The 23,415-nt window shown below is 37.2% G+C and overlaps 1 protein-coding gene across 7 annotated transcripts in view; it reads left to right on the top strand.

Moving 5' to 3' along the window:
• PHF6 (PHD finger protein 6) overlaps positions 1 to 23,415 on the top strand; it is a 55,619-nt gene that overhangs the window by 19,148 nt on the left and 13,056 nt on the right. For 3 of the 7 annotated variants that reach the window (XM_003317700.6, XM_003317701.7, XM_063804308.1), the window contains 5 exons: positions 1,186 to 1,319; positions 1,595 to 1,638; positions 21,198 to 21,364; positions 21,530 to 21,673; positions 22,720 to 22,824. In XM_003317700.6, coding sequence (XP_003317748.1) covers positions 1,186 to 1,319; positions 1,595 to 1,638; positions 21,198 to 21,364; positions 21,530 to 21,673; positions 22,720 to 22,824 — 594 coding nt within the window. Of the gene's footprint in view, positions 1 to 1,185; positions 1,320 to 1,594; positions 1,639 to 21,194; positions 21,365 to 21,529; positions 21,674 to 22,719; positions 22,997 to 23,415 lie in introns of those variants that run through there. The other 4 variants (XM_009439653.5, XM_009439655.5, XM_009439654.5 and 1 more) reach the window with 2 other exon arrangements.

The raw sequence follows: 23,415 nt of genomic DNA on the forward strand, positions 1-23,415 counted from the left end.
TTTTTTAGATTTAGCTTGTTGTGAATCTATTTTGGCATGTCATGTACAGTTAAATGGCCTCATTATAAAAGTTCACTTGGTACAGTACATTATGTTAATCAAAACCACTGAAAGTCATTGTTATGTAACTTTTTAAAGATAACTTTTTTCCTAAATGTAGAGCATGAGCTAGTTAATCAATATGAATTATCCGTTAAATTCAAAAGGTAAGGTATAATAAAATACATTGAAAGAATCTGTTCTTTTATTTGTTTGCCTGAATTCGTAGTGCAAGAGGTAAGTGACATAGATTAAATTGAAATACTGTGCATATTTTCACAATATAATCAACTTGACATCACAAAATAGTCTCAGAGCTCAAGGTATTAAAAAAACTACCTAATTCTTTCACCTTGTCTCCTTCCCTCACTTTAAATGGATTTTACCAGGTTCTCAAATAGTAAGTTATGTGAGATATTTTTCCCACAGAGTCTCATTAATTAAGTGGATTTTTTTTTTTTTTTAAGACGGAGTCTCGATCTGTTGCCCAGGCTGGAGTGCAGTGGCACGATCTTGGCTCACTGCAGCCTCCACCTCCTGGGTTCAAGCAGTTATGCTTCAGCCTCCCAAGTAGCTGGGATTAGAGGCATGCGCCACCACACCCAGCTAATTTTTTTGTATTTTTAGTAGAGATGGGGTTTCACCATATTGGCCAGGCTGGTCTCAAACTCCTGACCTTGTGATCTGCCTGCCTCTGCCTCCTAAAGTGCTGGGATTACAGGCATGAGCCACCGCACCTAGCAATTAAGTGGAAATTTTAAGGAAAACTTTTTTTTTCTGGTATGAGACATTTTCTCCAGTTACTTGTACCTAGGAAGATCTGGATTACATAAAAAGTCTCTTTTATAATGTTATATACAGCTCACATTCCTGAATTACAGTATTTCAAATTTTCTCTTGACCATAATGAAACAATAGACATTAATAACATTCTGTTAATTTTGTCAGTGTTTAACATGGGAAAAAAATACCCCAGAAGAATTTTATTCGGTTATTCTAAGGAGAGAAAACAAGAAAAGTAGCATTAATTACAAAACTTTTCAATAACCAATTTGTTTTCCTTGACAGAAATTGATATGCCTCTAATCTGATATACAGCCTTAGAAAGTCACATACTAATAATATTATTTTGTCGTTTTGCTGTAGATGTGTTCTTTGTGCCATTGTCCTGGAGCAACAATTGGTTGTGATGTGAAAACATGTCACAGGACATACCACTACCACTGTGCATTGCATGATAAAGCTCAAATACGAGAGAAACCTTCACAAGGAATTTACATGTAATTATTTAACTTCTCTTTAAGTTTTTTTTTTTAACAATAATACTTTCTTTGGGCTTTTGTAAAAATTTTTCCCATTTCAAAGCATTTCATCATCATCATAAAGGGTGTTTTTGATAAGAAATTTAATACTTAGAGAAATAGTACAGGAAGTTTAATAATATATTTTGAATCCAGCTAGTGAATTGGGTGAAGTGTACTGCTCGTTTTCTTAATTTGAAAAGTGAGTTTAATTTAGTTTGCTTACTAATTTTTGATTTCTTCATTTTTTATAGGGTCTATTGCCGAAAACACAAGAAAACTGCACATAACTCCGAAGGTACATCATTTAGCCACGTTTCAGCCACTTTTCAGTTTCAAGAAGAAATTTGAGTACAGATTAGTGAATTATACTATATTAATTTTAACCATAAGACATATCTCAACATTCAGTACATTTAGAAGAATTGAGAAAAGTGTTAGGATAAACTAATGTGCATAGTGAAAAAGATCTGAACTTCTTTTTTTTTTTTTTCCTGAAACGAAGTCTTGCTCTGTCGCCCAGGCTGGAGTGCAGTGGTGTGATCACAGCTTACTGCAACCTCTGCCTTTCAGGTTCGAGCAATTCTCCTGCCTCAGCCTCCTGAGTAGCTGGGATTACAGACGTGCACTGCAATGCCCAGCTAATTTTTGTATTTTTAATAGAGACGGGGTTTCACTGTGTTGGCCAGGCTGGTCTTGAACTCTTGACCTCGTGATCCACCTGCCTCAGCCTCCCAAAGTGCTGGGATTACAGGCGTGAGCCATCGTGCCCGACCAAGATCTGAACTTTTAAGAAAACTTTTACCCCAAAGTCCTTGTAAAGTATATGCTGAAAATCTATCTTTAGTAAGAAATTATGCTGGTGGCTGCGTGTTTCATTTCTTTGTGTTTTTTTTTTTTTTTGTGAGACAGAGTCTCGCTGTGTTGCCCAGGCTGGAGTGCAGTGGCGCGATCTTGGCTCACTGCAAGCTCCGCCTCCCGGGTTCACATCATTCTCTGCCTCAGCCTCCCGAGTAGCTGGGACTACAGGTGCCCGCCACCACGCCTGGCTAATTTTTTGTATTTTTAGTAGAGATGGGGTTTCACCGTGTTAGCCAGGATGGTCTTGATCTCTTGACCTCGTGATCCGCCTGCCTTGGCCTCCCAAAGTGCTGGGATTACAGGCGTGAGCCACTGCGCCCGGCCTCGTTTCTTTTCTGTTTTCTTTTTCTTTTTCTTTTTTTTTTTTTGAGACGGAATCTCGCTCTGTTGCCCAGAGTGCAGTGGTGCAATCTCGGCTCACTGCAACCTCTGCCTCCTGGGTTCAAGCGATTCTCCTGCCTCGGCCTCCTGAGTAGCTGGGATTACAAGCACCCGCCACTACGCTTGGTTAATTTTTGTATTTTTAGTAGAGATGGGATTTCACCATGTTGGCCAGGCTGGTCTGGAACTCCTGACCTCAGGTGATCCACTCACCTCGGCCTCCCAAAGTGCTGGGATTATAGGCGTGAGCCACTGTGCTCGGCTAGCTGCGTGTTTCTTTAAGGATGATAAATGGGATCCTTGATACTGTCATATTATAAATGATGTGAGCTTGGTAATAGTAATACATTTTGTGATCACCAGGCTTTCTGTTATATTTTTATTCACATCTGTAGTACTTTAAAAAATGCCAATGTGTTAATAAGTAACCAAATTTAAAATACAAACTTTAAAAATTACTTAATAGTTTGTTTCTACTTAAATTTATATAAAACCAGGTTAGTCATGTTTATATATAGTTAGCCAAGTTGAACTTGGTCTGTAAAAAGTATGGGAAAACTCTGATACTGAGTTCTGACTTGTTTCAAACCTTTTCAAAGAGATGGTTTTGATACTTTTACTAGCAATATAAAATGGCTTAGATGTAATCTGCGATTGTTCTATCCCTTCATTTAGATTAGAGATCTTTAAAATTTTTGTTAGCTTTTGAGAATATGTTGCTTAGAATTATAATGGTTTGAGCACTGTTGTTTTAGGAAGCTGTTTCTTTTATGAAGATTTACCTAATTATTGGTATTCGCATGTTAAAATTGGTGGCCCTTTTTGATCTCTAGATCTTGGCTTTTATAATACAAAACAATATTGTTTCCACTTCTGGACTCGAGATTAGTCCAGATACTTTAAAGTGTTGGTTAAAAATACAGTCGTTAGCAAAATCTAGTCTTTAAGGTAAACATGCTGGATAAATAATAATTTTTTTTGAGGTGATAAAATATGACGGAAAAAACCTTAGTAGTGCTTTTCTTCTGTTTTCTCCTCACTGAATTCTAGAATTGAATTGGAAAATCCTTTGTGAAAGATTGAGTACGCTTTTCCACCTTTCATTATTTCAGATTTTAACAGTGCATTTATTTCATTCTCTTTAAGACTGTAGTGGCCCTATATGGTTTTTTTCTTAATCTATTTTTAATTTTTGTGAGTACAGAGTAGGTGTGTATTTATGGGGTACATGAGATATTTTGATACAGGCACACAATGTGAAATAAGCACATCATGGAGAATGGGGTATCCATCCCTATTTCAAACAATCCAAGTTAAGCTGAGGATTGAGACTATGTTATGCTGTATGTTAAGCTGAGGATTGAGACTCATGATCTGATGAATACAAGTATGAGCACACTGAGACAGGATATTTGAGATAATTAAGAAGGATGATTAATATATACTGATTATGTAGATAGCTCCCATTTTATTCCCTGGATTTCTGAAGCTGACAGTACCATCTAGTGGTAGGGAGAAGTCACTGCAAACTATATAAAGTAGAATAATTTTGGCCATGTTTTAGCACTGTGACACTTAATAGAGATCTAAATTCATACTTTTCAACACAACTTTTCTTTTAATGTAACTGGCAGCATTATTATAACTTCAGACTTGTGCTACAATTAATTTGAATTTGGGATTCGATGTGTACGTCTATAGAACAATGGGCGGGGGGACTTGTATCGTTTTTATATATAGTGTGTTTATACTCATTGTGGACCTTGAAAGAATAATTTTATAATTTAAAGTATTAAAGCTTTATATTTATTGATTTCTGGCTTTTATCACATTGATCTAGCTCAAATTTAGTTGATTTTGAGTGCTTTGTCAGAAACAGAACTTCCAATTATTCCATTGTTCTAATGGGAAACATATGTTCTCCTTTACGATCATGGTTTATGATGGGAGGTTATAGGATTGTATTTCAGGGACTGTCTTTTAAGAATTGTACTGCACTAAAAAAAAAAAAAAAGAATTGTACTGCACTAGTCTCCAGAACAAAGATGAATTAATATCTATGGTAATGTCTTGGTCATTTGCCATCTGTGGCTCAATACTTACTTTGCTAATACTTAATATGATAAATGCTATTAATATATAATTCATTCTGCCATGTTAGCTTTATATAAAATGAGCTGTTTTGAAATATTAAATTTGAGAATAATTGCATAATATAGCAATTCAATTTTCCCATCACAAATAAAATATTATTGAATATTAAATACCTAAAACCTATGTCATCAGTTTTGCTTCAGGAAAAAATGGACTGTGAATTTGAAAAGCAATTTTAAAAATCTATATGGAGTTTATAACTATCATTATGTCACTAGGTTATTAGAATGCCCATCCCAGGAACTGTATGTATTTACCTGTTAGTGGTGATGGGCTTAGATAAGTTGCCTATAAAATGATTCGAAACATATAAGAAAGCATTTCTGGGCTGGCGTGGTGGCTCACTCCTGTAATCCCAGCACTTTGGGAGGCCAAGGCTGGTGGATCACCTGAGGTCAGGAGTTGGAGACCAGCCTGGCCAACATGGTGAAACCCCGTCTCTACTAAAAATACAAAAATTAGCTGGGTATGGTGGCACACATCTGTAATCCCAGCTACTCAGGAGGCTGAAGCGGGAGAATTGCTTGAACCCAGGAGGCGGAGGTTGCAGTGAACTGAGATTACGCCATTTGCACTCCAGCCTGGGTGACAGAGCAAGACTTGGTCTCCAAAATAAAAAGAAAGCATTTCTGATAAAAAAAAAAATCTCCCCTATCAATGGTGACAGTTAACTGAGGACAGAGTCCTTCCAGAATTATATACAAGCTGGTAAATATATTTCAGCTACTATTTGCCAGGCCTGTTAGGTAATTGGGGATATAGGGATAAATTAGATGGGTCTCTGCCCCAAAGAGCTTGAAGTCTAATATGAGAGATGTACATTAAATAAATAGTTGCACAATTAATAGGTTACAATTGTAATAAATGCCATGAATGAGAAATTAGAGTGCCATGAGCAAATGTTTGGGGGGACCTATGAGGAAATTTCATTTAAATTAAGTCTTAAAAGACTAAAGAGGATTGGAGGCACATTCTATGCAGAAGGAACAGGATCTTTGAAGACTTAGACAGGAAGGAACTTGATGCTTCCAAGGAATTGATAGAAAGCTATGTAAGTAAAAGATAGATAGAGGCAGGCATGGTGGTTCATGCCTGTAATCCCAGCATTTTGGGAGGCTCCAGTGAGGAGATGGCTTGAGGCCAGGAGTTTAAGACCAGCCTGGACAACATAGCAAGACCCTCTCTCTATAAAAAATTTAAAAATTAGCTGAGTATGGTGTGCACCTGTAGTCCCAGCTACTCGGGAGGCTGAGGCAGGAGGATTACTTGAGCCCAGAATTTCAAGGCTGCAGGGAGCTACAATCATGCCACTGCACTCCAGCCTAGGCAACAGAGTGAGACCCTGTCTCTTATTCAAACAAACAAAAATGATAGGTAGAGTGGCATATGAGGTTGGGAGAAGAATACATGGGCCACAATGGTAGGGATTTTGAATATTATCCTAAGAACAGCAAGAGGTAATTGAGGGTTTTAAGCAAAGAGAATGGCTTGTTGCAGGAATCCTGGTTAGTAGTGATAGAAGGCTTGGACTAGAGTTGTAACTACGGAGATGAGCAGAGGTAGACAAATTTGAGAGGGTGTTTGAAGATAGAATTGATGGGACTTAGTAGGTGCATCCAATATAGGGATAAGGGAAAAGAGATATTGGAGATGACTCCAAGGTTTCTGGCGTATGCAAATGGGTGACGGAGGGTGCCACTTGCTTAGATAACAGGAGAGGTAAAGTAAGCTTATGGGGAAAGTTGATGAGTTAAGTTTGAAAGATCAAGTTTGAGGTACCTATGAGCTAGCTAAGTGGGGATATCAGAGAAGCAGATGGATTGATTATATGGTTCTTGTTCTCAGAATAGAGATCTTGGCTAGAGATAGAAATTTGCCAAGTGTGAGTATAGATAATTGCATCCTTGTGAGTGGAGGAAAAATCCCCTAAGGAGAGCGTTCAGAAGAGGAAAGGGCCTAGGACTGAGCCTTGAGGAACTTTAACAATTAAAGGCTTGGTATAGAAGGATGGGCCTGCAAAGGGAGAGAAAAAGAATGGCTAGAGAGGTAAGAGGAAAGTCAGATTAGTGTTACATCCTGGAAACCAAAGGAAGGAAGAGAGTAGTTCCTGAAGGAACCAAATGGTCAACTTCATGGGCTGTTGAAAAAGTATCCATTGGATTCAGTGACAACGGAGCCATGGGTGACCTTAGAAAATAGATTGGGTAGAGTAATAGGGGCAAAAGCCGTATTGATATGCACCTCGATAAATGGGAAGTGAGAAATTGGAGATTTGTGACATGGCATGTTACATACATGTCAAAATCCATAGAATGTACCACACTAAGAGTACCCTAATGTAAACTGTGGACTTCGGGTGATAATGATATGCCTATATTTGTTCATCCATTGTAACAAATGTACCACTCTGGTGTAGGATGTTAATAGTAACACGGGTAAGCCTCCTAATACGTTTGCTTGTAAAGGGGCAGGGAATAGTTAGAAGGAAGTTAAAGGGTGGCTTTTTTCCCTTAATTAATAGACTTTATTTTTAGAACAGTTTTAGGTTTATAGCAAAATTGAGCACAAAGTACAGAGTTCCTGTGTATCTCCTGTTCCCCAACCCCTAACATACACACACACACACACACACAGCCTATCCACTATTAACATCCCACACCAGAGTGGTACGCTTATTACAATGGATGAAGCAATATTGGCACATCATTATCACCCAAAGTCCATAGTTTAAATTAGTGCACTCTTGGTGTGGTACATGCTATGGGTTTTGACATGTGTATAATGACACATACCTACCATTACAGTATCATACAGAATCATTTCACTGCCCTGAAAATCCCCTGTGCTCCACCTTTTCCCTCCCAAACCTCTGGCAACCACTGATACTGATACCACTGATACTTTTACTGTCTCCATAGCTTTGCCTTTTCCAGAATGTCATAGTTGGAATCATACAGTGTATAGCTTTTTTCAGATTGGCCTCTTTCACTTAATTGCCTTTTATTTTTATTTATTATTTTGAGACAGGGTCTCACTCTATCACGCAGGCTGAAATCCAGTGGCTCAATCACGGCTTACTGCAGCCTCAACCTCCCAGGCTCAAGTGATCCTCCCACCTCAGCCTCCTGAGTAGCTAGAACCACAGGCATGTGCCACCACACCCGGCTAATTTTTTTTACATTTTTTATTTGTAAAAACGGGGTCTTGCCACATTGCCCAGGCTGGTCTCGAACTCCTGGGTTCAAGTAGTCCTCCACCTCAGCCTCTCAAAGTACTGGGATTACAAGCGTTGAGCCACCCTCCCAGCCTTTGCTTTTTTTTTTTTTTTTTTTAAAGGAGGAGAATTAATTGATACATAGACCCTTAAGAGAAGGGATGCTATGGGCAGGAAGAGATTGAAGGTAAAGGAAAAAGGATTCAGCACCCAAGCAAAACAATTGGCCTGTGATAGAAGGGCATTTCCACTGTAATAAGAGGGAACGAAGAGGATAAGTGGCTCCTTTCTGGTCTGCCTTCTCTGTGAAGGAGAATGTAGCAAAAGGTGTGAGAGTTGGAAGCTGAAGGAAAGAGAACCGTTTGAAAGAATAGCTCTGAAGACTGGGAGAGGAAGTTTGCCTGGAGAAATGTAAGGTTTCCAGAATAGGTTGAGGGCCCTGTTGAGGTTAGTACCCATGAGTTTATGTAGTGGTTCCCAACAGTCAAGTGATGTGACTTTTCCACCAGTAATTCAGGATCCTGTATGTGCATAGAGAAAGTGGCTAGTTGGGTAAATAAAAATTGGGATCTTGCCAAGTGAGTTTAACGAAGTAAAGGGATATGGGAGTTTAGGATATTTGCAAGAGAGCAGTTTGAGCAAGATAGGGAGGGAAGTGACAGCAGGAGAACAAGAAACAAGAAGGTATCAGTGGACTGGAGGTCCTAATAGGGTTGAAGAACAATGAGAATGAAAGTACTTAGGAAAACAAGCATTTGTGGTCCCAGAGTGTGACATAGGGATGTCAGAAATAGAACCATTTTATGTGATTATAAGGTTTTTGAGTGTGGTAAATTGGAGAGAGTAATGCCCAACTTACCAGTACACCAACGCTCCTCCTAGTATTCTAAAGCCCTGTCTGTCCCTTTTCTGATTGTCTTCTCTTCTTAACCACTGTTTTCCTCATCTTACATCTTCCTAGTTTATGCTCCATCTTCCTCCTCCTAAGTTCTCACATCATTTAACAGTGTGAAGTAGAAAGGGTATCTGGACAGAAAGTCTGAAACTGCCACCCACTAGGTCTTAACTTGGTTAACTTATTCACAAGGCAAAGTGTCCTCATGTATCAAATGAGACTAATATATATATAATTTTTGTTTAGGGGGAGTGGGGGAGGACATAATTAAGTGACAGATATGTGACAAACATTAAAATACAGTGGTGACATCATGGCTGCATCTTACTCTTAAACCTTTCAGGAAAAAATGTGTATGGATATTGAGAGAGAATGAATGATAAAGCAAGTGTGGTAAAATATTATTTTTAGAATCTGGGTGAAGGGTATACAGGAATTTTTATGACAACTTTTTCTATAAGTCTGAAATTACTTAAAAAGATAAAGTGGTGATAAGTGTTAGAATTACAGTGACCACAAAATCCCATGCTTTCTGAGATGGTGTAAAGGAATCTTTTGTGCCTAACCTTGGAGGCTATAGTCTGTATTTTATTCAAGGACCTGGTGGATTCCCTAATGAACAGTTCTGAAACTTTATATTAGAAATTGCTTGTCAAATGATATAACTCAGTTTATGTTTCAGGAAATAGGGTCACCATAATTATATTAAAAGTATCTTAAAAATGTTATAATTTATGTAGATTTGAAGCCTTTACCTGCTTTAATATTCATTTATTGGTTGTTTTTGTTTGTTTGTTTGTTTGTTTTTTTGGTTGAGACAGAGTCTCATTCTGTTGCCCGGGCTGGAGTGCAGTGGCACGATCTCAGCTCACTGCAACCTCTGCCTCCCTGGTTCAAGTGATTTTCCTGCCTCAGCCTCCCGAGTAGCTGGGATTATAGGCAAGCGCCACCACGCCCAGCTAATTTTTGTGTTTTTAGTAGAGACAGCATTTCACCATGTTGGCCAAGATGGTCTCCATCTCCTGACCTCGTGATCCGCCCACCTTGGCCTCCCAAAGTGCTGGGATTACAGGCGTGAGCCACCGCACCTGGCCACAGTTTGCATTACTTTTATTAAATGGAAATATAGGGAGATTCTGATGTTGGTATTAAGCTCTTTAAAAACCTTTAAGTTGAGTAGCATTGAATAGACTTATGAAGTACTGGGAAGGCAGTATTATACACTGGTTAAGAGTATGGGCTTTGAAATAAGGTCTGTATTTGAATCTTAGCTCTGCCACATCCTAGGCACATGATCTGGGGCAAATTATTTGATCGCTCTCAGAGGAGAGCCTTAGATATTGCATCTGTAAAATTTGGGGGATTTTTTTAAAAACCTACCTCATAGGATTATTCTAAGGATTAAATGAAAAATAATGCGTGTACAACTCTAAACAATGGCTCAGTACAGGCATACCTTATTTTATTGCACTTCAGTTTATTGTGCTTCACAGATAACTGCATTTTTTACAAATTGAAGGTTTGTGGCAACCTTGCATTGAGCAAGTCTTTCAGCATCATTTTTTCCGACAGGATATGCTCACTTTGTTTCTGTCACATTTTGGTAATTCTCACAATATTTCAAACCTTTTCATTTTTTTATCCGTTATGGTGATCTGTGATCAATGATCTTTGATATTACTATTGCAGATTGTTTAGGGACATCATGAACCGTGCCCATGTAAGACAGTGAACTTAATTGATAAATGTGGTGTGTGTTCTGGCTGCTTCCCCAACCAGCCATTCTCCATCTGTCTCCCTCTTTTTGGGCTTCCCTATTCTCTAAGACATAACAGTATTGAAATTAGACCAATTAATAACCCTCTAATGGCCTCTTAAGTGTTTAAGTAAAAGGAAGAGTTGTACCTTTCTCACTTTAAATCCAAAGCTGAAATTATTAAGCTTAGTGAGGAAGGCATGTCGAAAGCTGAGACAGGCCAAAAGCTAGGCCTCTTGTACCAAACAGCCAAGTTGTGAATGCAAAAGAAAAGTTCTTGGAGGAAGTTAAAAGTGCTATTCCAGGGAACACACAAATGATAAGAAAGTGAAACAGCCCTATTGCTGATATGGGGAAAGTTTTAGTAGTCTGGATAGAAGATCAAACCAGCCACAACATTCCCTTAAGCCAAAGCCTAATCCAGAGCAAGCCTCTAATTCTTCAATTCTATGAAGGCTGAGAGAGGTGAGGAATCTACAGAAGAAAAGTTTGAAGCTAGCAGAGGTTGGTTCATTAGATTTAAGGAAAGAAGTCTCCATAACAATAAAGGTGCAAGGTGAAAGCAGCAAGTGCTGATGTAGAAACTATACTGAGTTATACAGAGGATCTAGCTAAGATCATTGATGAAGTTGCCTACACAAAACAACAGATTTTTAATATCAATGAAACAGCCTTGTATTGGAAGAAGATGCCATTTAGGACATTCATAGCTAGAGAGATGTCAATGCCTGGCCTCAAAGCTTCAAAAGACAGTCTGAGTCTTGTTAGGGGCTAGTGCAGCTGGTGACTTTAAAACCAATCCTCATTTACCATTTTAAAAATCCTAGGGCCCTTAAGAATTACAATAAATCTACTCTGTTTATGCTCTATAAATGAATGATAGCACATCTGTTTATAGCATGGTTTACTGAATATTTTAAGCCCACTCTTGACACCTACTGCTCAGAGAAAAAGATTCCTTTCAAAATATTACTGCTTATTGACAATGCATCTGGTCACCCAAGAGCTCTGATGGAGATCTAGAAGGAGATGAATGTTGTCTTCATGCATGCTAGTACAGCATTCATTCCGCAGTTCGTAGAGCCCATGGATCAAGGAGTACTTTGGACTTTCAAGTCTTATTATTTAAGAAATACATTTCATGAGGCTGTAGCTGCCATACATAGTGATTTCTGTGATGAATCTGGGCAAGGTAATTAAAAACCTTCTGGAACGGATTCATAATTCTGGATGCCATTGAGAACATCTGTGATTCAAGGGCAGAGGTCAACATATCGATGTTAACGGGAATTTGGAAGAAGTTTATTCCAACCCTCACGGATTACTTTGAGAGGTTCAAGACTTCGGTGGAGGAAGTCACTGCAGATGTGGTAGAAATAGCAAGAGAACTAGAATTAGAAGTGGAGCCTGAAGATGGGACTGGATTGCTGCAATCTCATGATCAAACTTTAACAGATGAGGAGTTGCTTCTTATGGATGAACAAAGAAAGTAGTTTCTTGAGATAGAGTGTACTTCTGGTGAAGATGCTGTGAACATTGTTGAAACGACAACAAAGGATTTAGAATATTCCGTAAACATGGTTGATAAAGCAGTGGCAGGGTTTGAGAGGATTCATTCTAATTTTGAAAGAAGTTTTCCTGTGGGTAAAATGCTATCAAACAGCATCTCATTCTATAGAGAAATCTTTCACAAAAGAAAGAGTCCATCAATGCGGCAAACTTCAGTGTTGTCTTAATTTAAGAAATTGTCATGCCACCCCATCCTTCAGCCATCCACCACCTTGATCAGTTAGCAGCCAACAGCATCAAGGCAAGACCCTTCACCAGTGAAAAGATTACAGCTTACTGGAAAGCCCAGATGATTGTTAGCATTTTTTAGCAATAAAGTATTTTTAATGAAGGTACATACCCTTTTTTTATACATAATGCTATTATACACTTAGTAGACTACAATATAGTGTAAACATAACTTTTAAATGCACTGGGAAATGAAAAGATTCATGTGATTTGCTTTATTGCGATAACTTGCTTTACTGTGGTAGTCCGGAACCAAACCCACGATATCTTGAAGATGTCTGTAAATACTGTGTTCTATATCATTATTATTCCTTTAAACTTCCACCTGCATTTATCACCATTTTTTCATGTGCACTTCCTTAGATGACAATGGAATTTAAATTCTTTGTACTTTAACTTGGAAAATTTTAGTAGTGTATTCATATTGTGGTCTTCGCACCATGTAAAACTGACTCCATATTCTTTTTTTGTTTGTCTGTCTCGTTCTGTCGCCCAGACTGGAGTGCAGTGGTGCGATCTCGGCTCACTGCAGCCTCCACCTCCCGGGTTCAAGCGATCCTCCCACCTCAGCCAAGTAGCTGGGATTACAGGTGCCTGCCACCACGCCCAGATAATTTTTGTATTTTTAGTAGAGACAGGGATTTGCCACGTTGGCCAGGCTGGTCTCGAACTCCTGACCTCAGGTGATCTACCCACCTCAGCCTCTCAAAGTACTGGGATTACAGGCATGAGCCACCGCGCCCGGCCGACTCCATATTCTTTCTGATTCACCCATGTGCAGAGTACTGTGTTAGGCATTGTGTATGCTCATCTGTGATTTAGCACACTGTACAAGCTTTCATTATAGGAAATTTCAAACTTAGGCAAAAGTAGAAATAACAGCATAATGTTTCATCTTTACCCCCCACTCACTTTCTTCATTTGGATTATTTCGAAGTAATCCCAGACATCAGATTTCATTTTAGCACACTTTAGTAATAATATATTTTGGGTGTATGTTACAAATTTGTATATTCATGTGTATGTATATATGCATGTTTGTATGTGCATGTGTATGTATATATATATATATCAAGTATATCAAGTAAATGATTTATATATATAAATGATTTATATATATATAAATCATTTATATATATAAATGATTTATATATATATAAATGATTTATATATATATAAATCATTTACTTGATACCTTTCCTGAAAAAGCAGGAAGCTGAGTTCACAAATGACTCCGCACATACAGAGTAAATGCACATCACATTTACACTGGAAAAGGCAGGGCGAATATCCTCCAGTTTTCCTTTTGCAGCAACCATGAAGATTCAAAGCAGAGGTGGTGATGCTTGCCTCAATCTTAATGCCTGTCCTCTTTCTTTCTTTCTTTCTTTCTTTCTTTCTTTCTTTCTTTCTTTCTTTTTTTTTTTTAACTCTGACAAACATTTATTGAGTACCTACAAGGTGTGAGCACCTTGGAGAATTAAAGTCCCCATGTGGACAAAGAGCTTACAGTCTACACAAGATATGCCAAGAGTATTAACTAACAATTAAATAGAATTTTATAGTTTACAAAGCATTTTTCACAAGTAATTTCTTAAAGCAGCCTTGTAAGAAAGGTATTAACATTAGTCCCATTTGACACATGAAGACACTTGTGAATGGTAAGTAACTTAACCAAGTTAAGACCTAGTAAGTGGCAATTTCAGATGTTCTGTCCAGATATCCTTTCTACTTCACACTGTTAACTGATGTGAGAACTTAGGAGGAGGAAGGTGGAGCATAAACCAGGAAGTTGTAAGATGAGGAAAACATTGGTTACTAAGAGAAGAGAATCAGGAAAGGGACAGACAGGGCTTTACAATACTAGGAAGAGAGTTGGTGTCCTGGTACGTTGGGCATTCCCCTCCCCATAGAGGCCATACCAGAGGAGAACAGAAGGGTAATAGAAAGGGGCCTGGCCATTCTAACGTGACACAGACATCTGCAAGCTGTGCTGATAAGAGGCTGGGAATGTTTGGTGGCTCGGGAAGGAGGACAACCCTATTTTGTCGCCTGCCTTATCAGCCTGGATTTTTAGAAATTGCAGCTGTGAATATAAGTGTAAAGTTTTACTTTTTATCGTATTTATTTTGAATAGATACATGAACATTGTACAAAAATCAGGCTTTCCTGTCACCCGTGCCCTTGTATCTGTTTCTGAATTCTTTTGCTAAAAGCAAACACTACTATCTGTGAGTTTCTTGTGTATCCTTCCAGACCAATTATGTGCATACATAAGCATAACTGTTCTTTTTCTAACATCCAGGAGCATATGGAAATGTGTATTTCCATGACAATGAATATTACTATTTTAAGAGCATACTTGTAGTTATTCACTGACATATATATTTGTCCCAGCTCTGCCATTCTCTAGCTTTGTGACCTTGGGCAAAATTACTTAACCTTTCTAAACTTCCTTATCTGTAAAACAGGGTGGTGGTGGGTGGAGGGGGTGTTGGGAAGATGACCGTTACAACTTTGTGGAATGATTGTGAGGCTCAAATGAGATAATGCATATAAACCACATAGCATATCTGGTATAGTGAAAACTTAAAAGCTCAAATGTTAGCTCTTACTATTCTATTTCCAACTTATACACACATATTTACAAATGAAAGCTGTTAAGATACTGTACAAGTGAGCAAAGATAAATGGAGAAAGTGTTCATCACATTTGTAACAGCAAAAACACTGAAAACTTACAAGTCATAACCATAGGGGGCTGGTTAAATACGATGGATTACTATTAGCTCTTATATGGAAGGAGGTAAATTCCTATATACTGACATGGAAAGTTGTCAAGCTATATTAAGTGGAAAAAGCAAGATGCAGAATAGTGTGCTTAGAATGCCATTTGTGTGTATATCATTTTAAAAAACGTGCATATGCAGAGAAAATAATAGCATTTATTGAAAGCATCTTATGTGCCAGGCACTGTTTTAAGTATTTTACATGCACTAATTCATGTAATTCATTTAAGAACCCCCTGACGTAGGTTTCAGGTCCAAAGATACACAGTATGTGGAAGATCCAAGATTCAAACTGAGGCTCTTATACACTGAGGTTGAGAAAAGAAGCAGTTAACAGTGCTTTTCTGGGTGGGAGGTCAGGAGGTCAGGGAGGGAGGCAGGTTAGGGAGACTGAGGAGCCAACCAGGAGCACAGAGCAGGTGGAAGTAGAAGGTGAAAGGAAGATTTTCACTTTTTTTAAATTTTTATTTTGAGACTCGCTCTGTCTCCCAGGCTGGAGTGCTGTGGCGTGATCTCGGCTCACTGTAACCTCCGCCTCCCGGGTTCAAGTGATTCTCCTGCCTCACCCTCCCGAGTAGCTGGGATTGCAGGCATGTACCACCACACCCGGCTAATTTTTGTATTTTTAGTAGAGACGGGGTTTCACCATGTTGGTCAGGCTGGTCTTGAACTCCTGACCTCAAACAATCCACCCGCCTTGGCCTCCCAAAGTGCTGGGATTACAGGCGTGAGCCACTGTGTCCAGGCCTAAGGATTTATCTATTAATAAAATTGGTTATATCTGCTTTTTCATCATTACAAATAATACTGCAACAATTTCCCTTGTACATAATATACTTATGTACTTATACGAGTGACTCTGTAAGATAAAAGTCTTAGAAATGGGGTTGCCAAGTCAAAGGGTCTATGCATTTAACACAGGGAATGAGTACTGTCACGTGGCTTCTGAAACTGTTTACCCAGTTTACGTTCCCACCAACAGTGTCTAATTCCCATACCTGTGCTAGGTATTATGTCTTTAATTTTTGTCTGATTATTTCATTTAATTTTAATTTCCATTATCACTGGTGAGGTTGGGCCTCTGTTCATGTTTTTTTGTCATTTATACTTCTTTTGTGAATTGCCTTTTCCTTTGCTTTGTGCATTTTTCTCTTGGGGTTTGTCTTTTTAAAATTGATATACAGGTGTTCTCTATAATGTAGATATTCTGCCACTATATGCAAATGATCTTCCAATTTATTTATTTATTTATTTTGAAACAGAGTTTCACTCTTGTCACCAGGTTGGAGTGCAGAGGTGCGATCTTGGCTCACTGCAACCTCCACCTCCCAAGTTCAAGCGATTTTCCTGCCTCAGCCTCCCTAGTAACTGGGATTACAGGCGCCCTGCCACCATGCCCGGCTAATTTTTGTATTTTTGGTAGAGACGGGGTTTTGCCATGTTGGCCAGCCTGGCCTCGAACTCCTGACTTCAGGTGATCTGCCCGCCTCGGCCTCCCAAAGTGCTGGGATTACAGGCCTGAGCTACCGCACCGGGCCCAATTTATTTCTTTTAACTTAGTTTATGGTGCCTTTAGCTGTACAAAAGTTACTAATTTTTAGTCAAATCTCCCAGTCTTTTCCTTTAGGGCTTCTTATATGTCCTGATCCAAGATTATTTTTTAAAATTCTCCGCTATTTTCTCCTATTATATTCATAGTTTACTTTACAATTAGATTTTTAATACATCTCCTAACTTTTTCATATAGTATGAGGTATCCATTTTTAAAAAATGGATATCCAGTTGTGCCATTATGTCTTTTCCACTCATCTGAAATGCCACCATTATCATATTTTCAATTTTCATGTGCACGTGGGTCTGTTTTCAAACTTGGAGATTCTCTTCCACTGATATATGTCTATTCTTGTGCCAGTGGTTTAACTGCTATTGCTTTATAGTATATTTTGATATCTTCTTTTCAAAAGGATACTCTTGTGTATTCTTTTTTTCATCTTGTGTATTCTCGTCCATTTTCCAGAAAACCACAGAATCAACTTTAAATTTCATTTCATTAAGTCAGATTAGTGAGAGCTGATTTTCTGTGTATCATGTTCATTCAGAAACATAGTCTATCTCTCCATTTAGGGGCACTTGTTTTATATTTTCTTTCTAACACATATTTTGTTGGGTTTATTGTACCTTTTTTTTTTTAACTTCAGATTCAGGGGGGTGCACGTGCAGGTTTGTTACCTGAGTATACGATATGATACTGAGGTTGGAGTATGAATGATGCCATTACCCAGGTACTGGGCATAATACCCAATAGTTAGTTTTTCAACCCTTGCCCTTCTCCCTCTCTCCTCCCTCTAGTAGTCCCCAGTTTCTATTACTGCCATCTCCATGTTCATGAGAACCCAGTGTTTAGCTCCCACTTATAAGTGAGAGCATGTTGTATTTGGTTTTCTGTTCCTGCCATATCCTTATTGCCACAAAGGACATGATTTCATTCTTTTTTATGGCTACAGGATATTCCATGTAGCAGGGTATTCCACACCAAACCACATTTTCTTTATCCAGTCCACCGTTGACGCACACCTAGGTTGATTCCTTGTCTTTGCTATAATGAATAGTGCTGCAGTGAACATAACAGTGCATGTGTCTTTTTGGTGGAACGATTTGTTTCCTTTTGAATATATACCCAGTAATGGTATTGCTGGGTCAAATAGTAGTTCCGTTTTATGTTGTTTGAGAAATTTCCAAACTGCTTTCCACAGTGGCTGAGCTAATTTACATTCCCACCAACAGTGTATAAACATTCCCTTTTCTCCACAGCCTCACTAGCATCTATTGTTTTTTGACTCTTTAATAATAGCCATTCTGACTGATGTGAGATGGTATCTCATTGTGGTTTTTATTTTAGCTTTTAATAACTATTTAAAGTCTGCTGTTTTGATAGGTGAAAATGATATATCACTTAATTTGCACTTTGATGCTGGAGAAGTTAAATATTTTTAAACTATACTTATTAACTACTTATATTCTGAGAATTATCTGATTATATCCTTGATCTATTTTTCCATTTGGGTCTTAATCTTGCATGAGCTTATCATATCATAATGATACTAATTCTTTGTCAGAGGTACAGCAGAAGCAGATATTTTTCCAGTTTATTTTATTTTGTTTTATTTTATTTTATTTTATTTTTGAGACAGAGTCTTGCTCTGTCACCCAGGCTGGAGTACAGTGGCATGATCTCGGCTCACTGCAACCTCTGCCTCCCGAGTTCAAGTGATTCTCCTGCCTCAGCCTCCCTAGTAGCTGGGTTAACAGGCATGCGACACCATACCCAGCTAATTTTTTTTGAAGTTTTAGTAGAGACAGGTTTTCATCTTGTTGGCCAGGCTGGTCTCGAACTTGTGACCTCAAGTGATCCAACTGCCTCAGCCACTGCGCCCGGCCTTTTTCCAGTTTATTGTTCGCCTTTTAACTTACCACTTTTTTTTTTTTTTTTTTTTTTGAGATGGAGTCTTGCTCTGTCGCCCAGGCTGGAGTGCAGTGGCGCGATCTGGGCTTACTGCAAGCTCCGCCTCCTGGGTTCACACCATTCTCCTGCCTCAGCCTCCCGAGTAGCTGGGATTACAGGCATGCGCCACCACGCCCAGCTAGTTTTGTATTTTTAGTAGAGATGGGGTTTTTCCATGTTAGTCAGGTTGGTCTCGAATTCCCGACCTCAGGTGATCTGCCCATGTTGGCCTCCCAAAGTACTGGGATTACAGGTGTGAGCCACCACACCCAGCTCAAATTTACCACTTTTTAATTTGTACTTTTCAGTTTGAAAGTCTAATATAGTTAAATATATGAATCTTTCGTGACTTTTACTATTGATGTTAAAGTTGTTAAAAATTTTTGTGGAATGATTTCATATTTAGAACAAATATGCCATGTGGGAAACTAATCATGTTGGCTTGATAATGGAATCAGTTCTTAAGTAATTTTTATAGATGTTTAATAAATAACATTATTAAATGTTATAGATGTTTAATAATGTTATTTATTAAACATCTTATTTGTTTATTATTTATTAAACAACTATTAAATGTTATTTAATAGTGTTATGTATGGTGTTAGTGATGCTTATTTTCATAATAGATAACTGAATATATTATGTGTATACATACGTATAAAACAATGTTTTATATATACATACACATAGATGTCTTAGAATGATTGAAACAGTTATGATTTTTCATTTTGAGAATTTTTAATATTTGGCAAGTGCAAGTAATTCTTTTTTGAGATGGAATCTTGCTCTGTCACCCAGGCTGGAGTGCAGTGGCACAATCTCGGCTCTCTGCAACCTCCGCCTCCCGGGTTCAAGCAATTCTTCTGCCTCAGCCTCCCGATTAGCTGGGACTACAGGTGTGCGCCACCACACCCGGCTAATTTTTTGTATTTTTAGTAGAGATGGGGTTTCACCATATTGGCCAGACTGGTCTCGAACTCCTGACCTCATGATCTGTTCACCTCGGCCTCCCAAAGTGCTGGGATTACAGGCGTGAGCCACCACGCCCAGCCAAGTGCAAGTAATTCTAACAGCTTTTAGTGAAATTCCATGTCTTAAAAATTGTCAGTTTGAATATTTAAATTAAGTAGTATATTCTGACATGAAGTTTGCTATCGTGTTAAGGAGAGACAACATCTTTAATTGACTTCTCTGTCTTCACAGGAAGTTATTCACGTGAATTTATTTTGTTGCCTATAAAACACTATGCAATAACTTTTACCTTTTCCCTTTAACTCCCTCAAGTCCCACCAGAGCTATGTGAAGTTGCACTCATGTAAATTGTTATTAACTGTTTTGCAAACAACCTAATACTTGTAGTTCCCTTAATTTATGTATATATTCAAGTATACCAACTGAATTGCCCTTTTCTTGTAATAAATGTGCTTTCATTTCTAATAAACAACCTTCAAAGTAGTAGGAAAGATATTAACATCTGAGCATAGGAGTTGATATGCTTTCTCATTGAGAAATTAGTCTCTAGAATTATAATCAATAACATGGTAAAGGAAAAAATGGCAAAAATATTAGAGCTGTGCCTAAAACTTTCCATAGTTTGAGCCTATGGCAAGTGAACATTTGGTTTTTATTACCCTTTTAAACACTAAATATTAATACATTATCTTATACAGAGGCCTTCAATAAATAAAATATTTATAGTAAACTACTGATGAAACACCTTTCATTATGGTAGAAATTCTTTTCAGATTACTGAGAAATGCAGTTCTCAAATTTCTGTAAGTTTTGCTTAATTCATTAAAGCATATGCAACTAACTTGCAACATACTTTTTTTACTGCTTGTATTAGAAATTCTTTTTGTACTTAATATTTGTTTAATTACTTGATCCATTAGTTCAATTGTAAATGACTTCCTTGTTGAATTTGTTCATTCAGTTTTCATGATCGTTTGAAGAGTAATCTAGACCAGTGTTATCCAATAAAACTTTCCTGTGACAGTGGCAACAGTCCTGTATATGTGCTGTCTAATACAGTTGCAACTAGCCACATGTAGCCAATAAGCTCTTGCAGTGCGGTCAGTGTGACTAAGAAACTGAAGTTTTAATTTTATTTAATTATAACTGACTTAAAGTTTTTAAAGCCACATGTTGCTAGTGGCTACTACATTGAATAGCACAGATATATCTACTTTATTTTCATTTAGTTTTCCAAGTTACAGTAAGTGTATTTTCTAGGTAAGTGTTCTAATTTTACAAACTCTTTGAAACCTATGGTAAAAAAAAATAATAATGCAAAAGCAAACTCTAAAAATTAATTTACTAAACTATTTGTATTTGATTTTTATTGCATTTATCTGAAACATTGGGTGGCTTTATTGAACATACCACAGACCATTTCTCCTCATTTCTGGAGACAGTTTCATTCTAAGGAGAAACATATGTCCTAAAGACCCATGAACTAATACTTATTTTGAGATTGGTCCATAAAAAGTTTTTGTTCATTTTTAAGCAGCTGATTTAGAAGAAAGTTTTAATGAACATGAACTGGAGCCCTCATCACCTAAAAGTAAAAAGAAAAGTCGCAAAGGAAGGCCAAGAAAAACTAATTTTAAAGGGCTGTCAGAAGATACCAGGTCCACATCCTCCCATGGAACAGATGAAATGGAAAGTAGTTCCTATGTAAGTAAAAAAAACTGTTGGATTCTTACTTTTGTTGCACCATGAATATTTCATTTAAACTATCTATAGGTAAAGTTCATCATTTGAAATGTTAAGTAAGCTTGAAATACCGATAGCATATTTTCATGATTTTTTTTAAGTTCGTTTTTTCTTTTACATTTGCAGAGAGATAGGTCTCCACACAGAAGCAGCCCTAGTGACACCAGGCCTAAATGTGGATTTTGCCATGTAGGGGAGGAAGAAAATGAAGCACGAGGAAAACTGCATATATTTAATGCCAAGAAGGCAGCTGCCCATTATAAGTGCATGGTAAGCATGGTTCTTTTAAGCCCAATTTTGTTTTTTTGTTGTTTGTTTTTCTTTGTTTCCCCTGTGATCTAAAGCCCAAATGATTTTTTTTTAAATCATTTAGCTAGTAACCAAAAAATTTCCCCCCACCAGCATTAGTATTTTAGAGTTATAAACAGTATATCTTATAATCCCAAATCTTAAGTTTAGATTTTGTTAAATTATAGCCTTTATGTTTTAGTAGGATTTGAAGTAATTCTGATTATAGTTACTGTAGTTAGGATAATCTGTAATTAATTATTTCATAACTATAAAAATTTTGTCTTTATAAGCATGTCATGAAATATATTTTAGACTTTCACTATAACCTAATAATTATCTCTGTTGTACTTAACACTCTATATTACAATTATTCATTTATGAACTTATCTTCCCTAACAGACTCTTAAATTCCTTGAAGATAAGAATAAGTTTTTATCTTGACATCCTTAGGTCCATGCCTGACTTACAGTACACATAAATATCTTTGACTTAGATTGTATTGAATGACTCATCCCATTGATAAGGTTTTTAAAATTACATTATTTATGTCAGAGATTCTTAACCAGAGTGCATGTCAGATTTACCTGGTGAGCTTTTTCCAAAATATGTGCATCTAGGCACCCTGTGGAATAGATCTCGTATATGTCTAGTTTGAAAAAAAAAAATCCGCGAGTGATTCTAATCTGCATCTATGGTTGAAATTTGCCAATTTAAACTATTTTTTAAAACTTTGTGGAAATGTAAAATAGTTGAGAATAGAGTGACATTGTTGAAATTTTCATTGCTTAAAGCAGGCTATTTAATCTTGGCTCCACACTGGCAGTCCTCATTTTATTTCAATGTCCATAATTTTGGTTATATTTTAATCAGACATGTAAATATATTAAAAATATTTGAGCAGATACTTGATTATTAAGGAAAGATTATCTTTCTTTGGAAATTAAATATAACACACTTGTTATCACATTTAATGTTTCTCTCATAAGGATTCTGAATGTTAATGTTCCTGCATTTTTCTTCTCTAGTTGTTTTCTTCTGGCACAGTCCAGCTCACAACAACATCAAGAGCAGAATTTGGAGACTTTGATATTAAAACTGTACTTCAGGAGATTAAACGAGGAAAAAGAATGGTCTGTAGTTTTTATATTTGTTATGCAACATTACACTTGATTTGCTGCTTTAAATTTAGAGTACATCCCAAATTTATCCAGTCATCAGAAAATTTAAAGTAGTTCGTATGTTAAAGCAAAGTATATATTTGACTTATTTGTAATATAATAAAGGATGCTGATGTTACTGAAACTTATTTCTCTATGTAACTTCATTACTTTAAGAGAATTATACTGAGAAGATTTATATACATTTCAAGGCATTTGCAAGCCGTTTAATAAAATAAATGAAGATATGAATGTGACAAACTTCATTAAGTTTAAAATGTTACATTGTGTAAGCTTGCTTAAAGGAAATTTTTTTCAGGGCTTTCTGTTTAAAGTACACATACACAGGGCTGCCTCTTAAAATGTTTGTCATAGCTTTAAGGTTTTTTAAATAAAATAATATAAAATACGCCTTAGTCTCATGTTGTTAAACATACTGAATTACCAACAAGTAGCTCTAAGAAATGTTGGCATCTTTATTGATCGCTTACTCCTTTAACACTTAATGAATGCTATGTCAGTTATTTCTAGAAATTAATTTTTAAATTTTTTTGTTGGGAAAAT

The sequence above is a fragment of the Pan troglodytes genome, chromosome X (assembly GCF_028858775.2).
Source record: "Pan troglodytes isolate AG18354 chromosome X, NHGRI_mPanTro3-v2.0_pri, whole genome shotgun sequence".
In the NCBI taxonomy this organism is placed as follows: Eukaryota; Metazoa; Chordata; class Mammalia; order Primates; family Hominidae; genus Pan; species Pan troglodytes.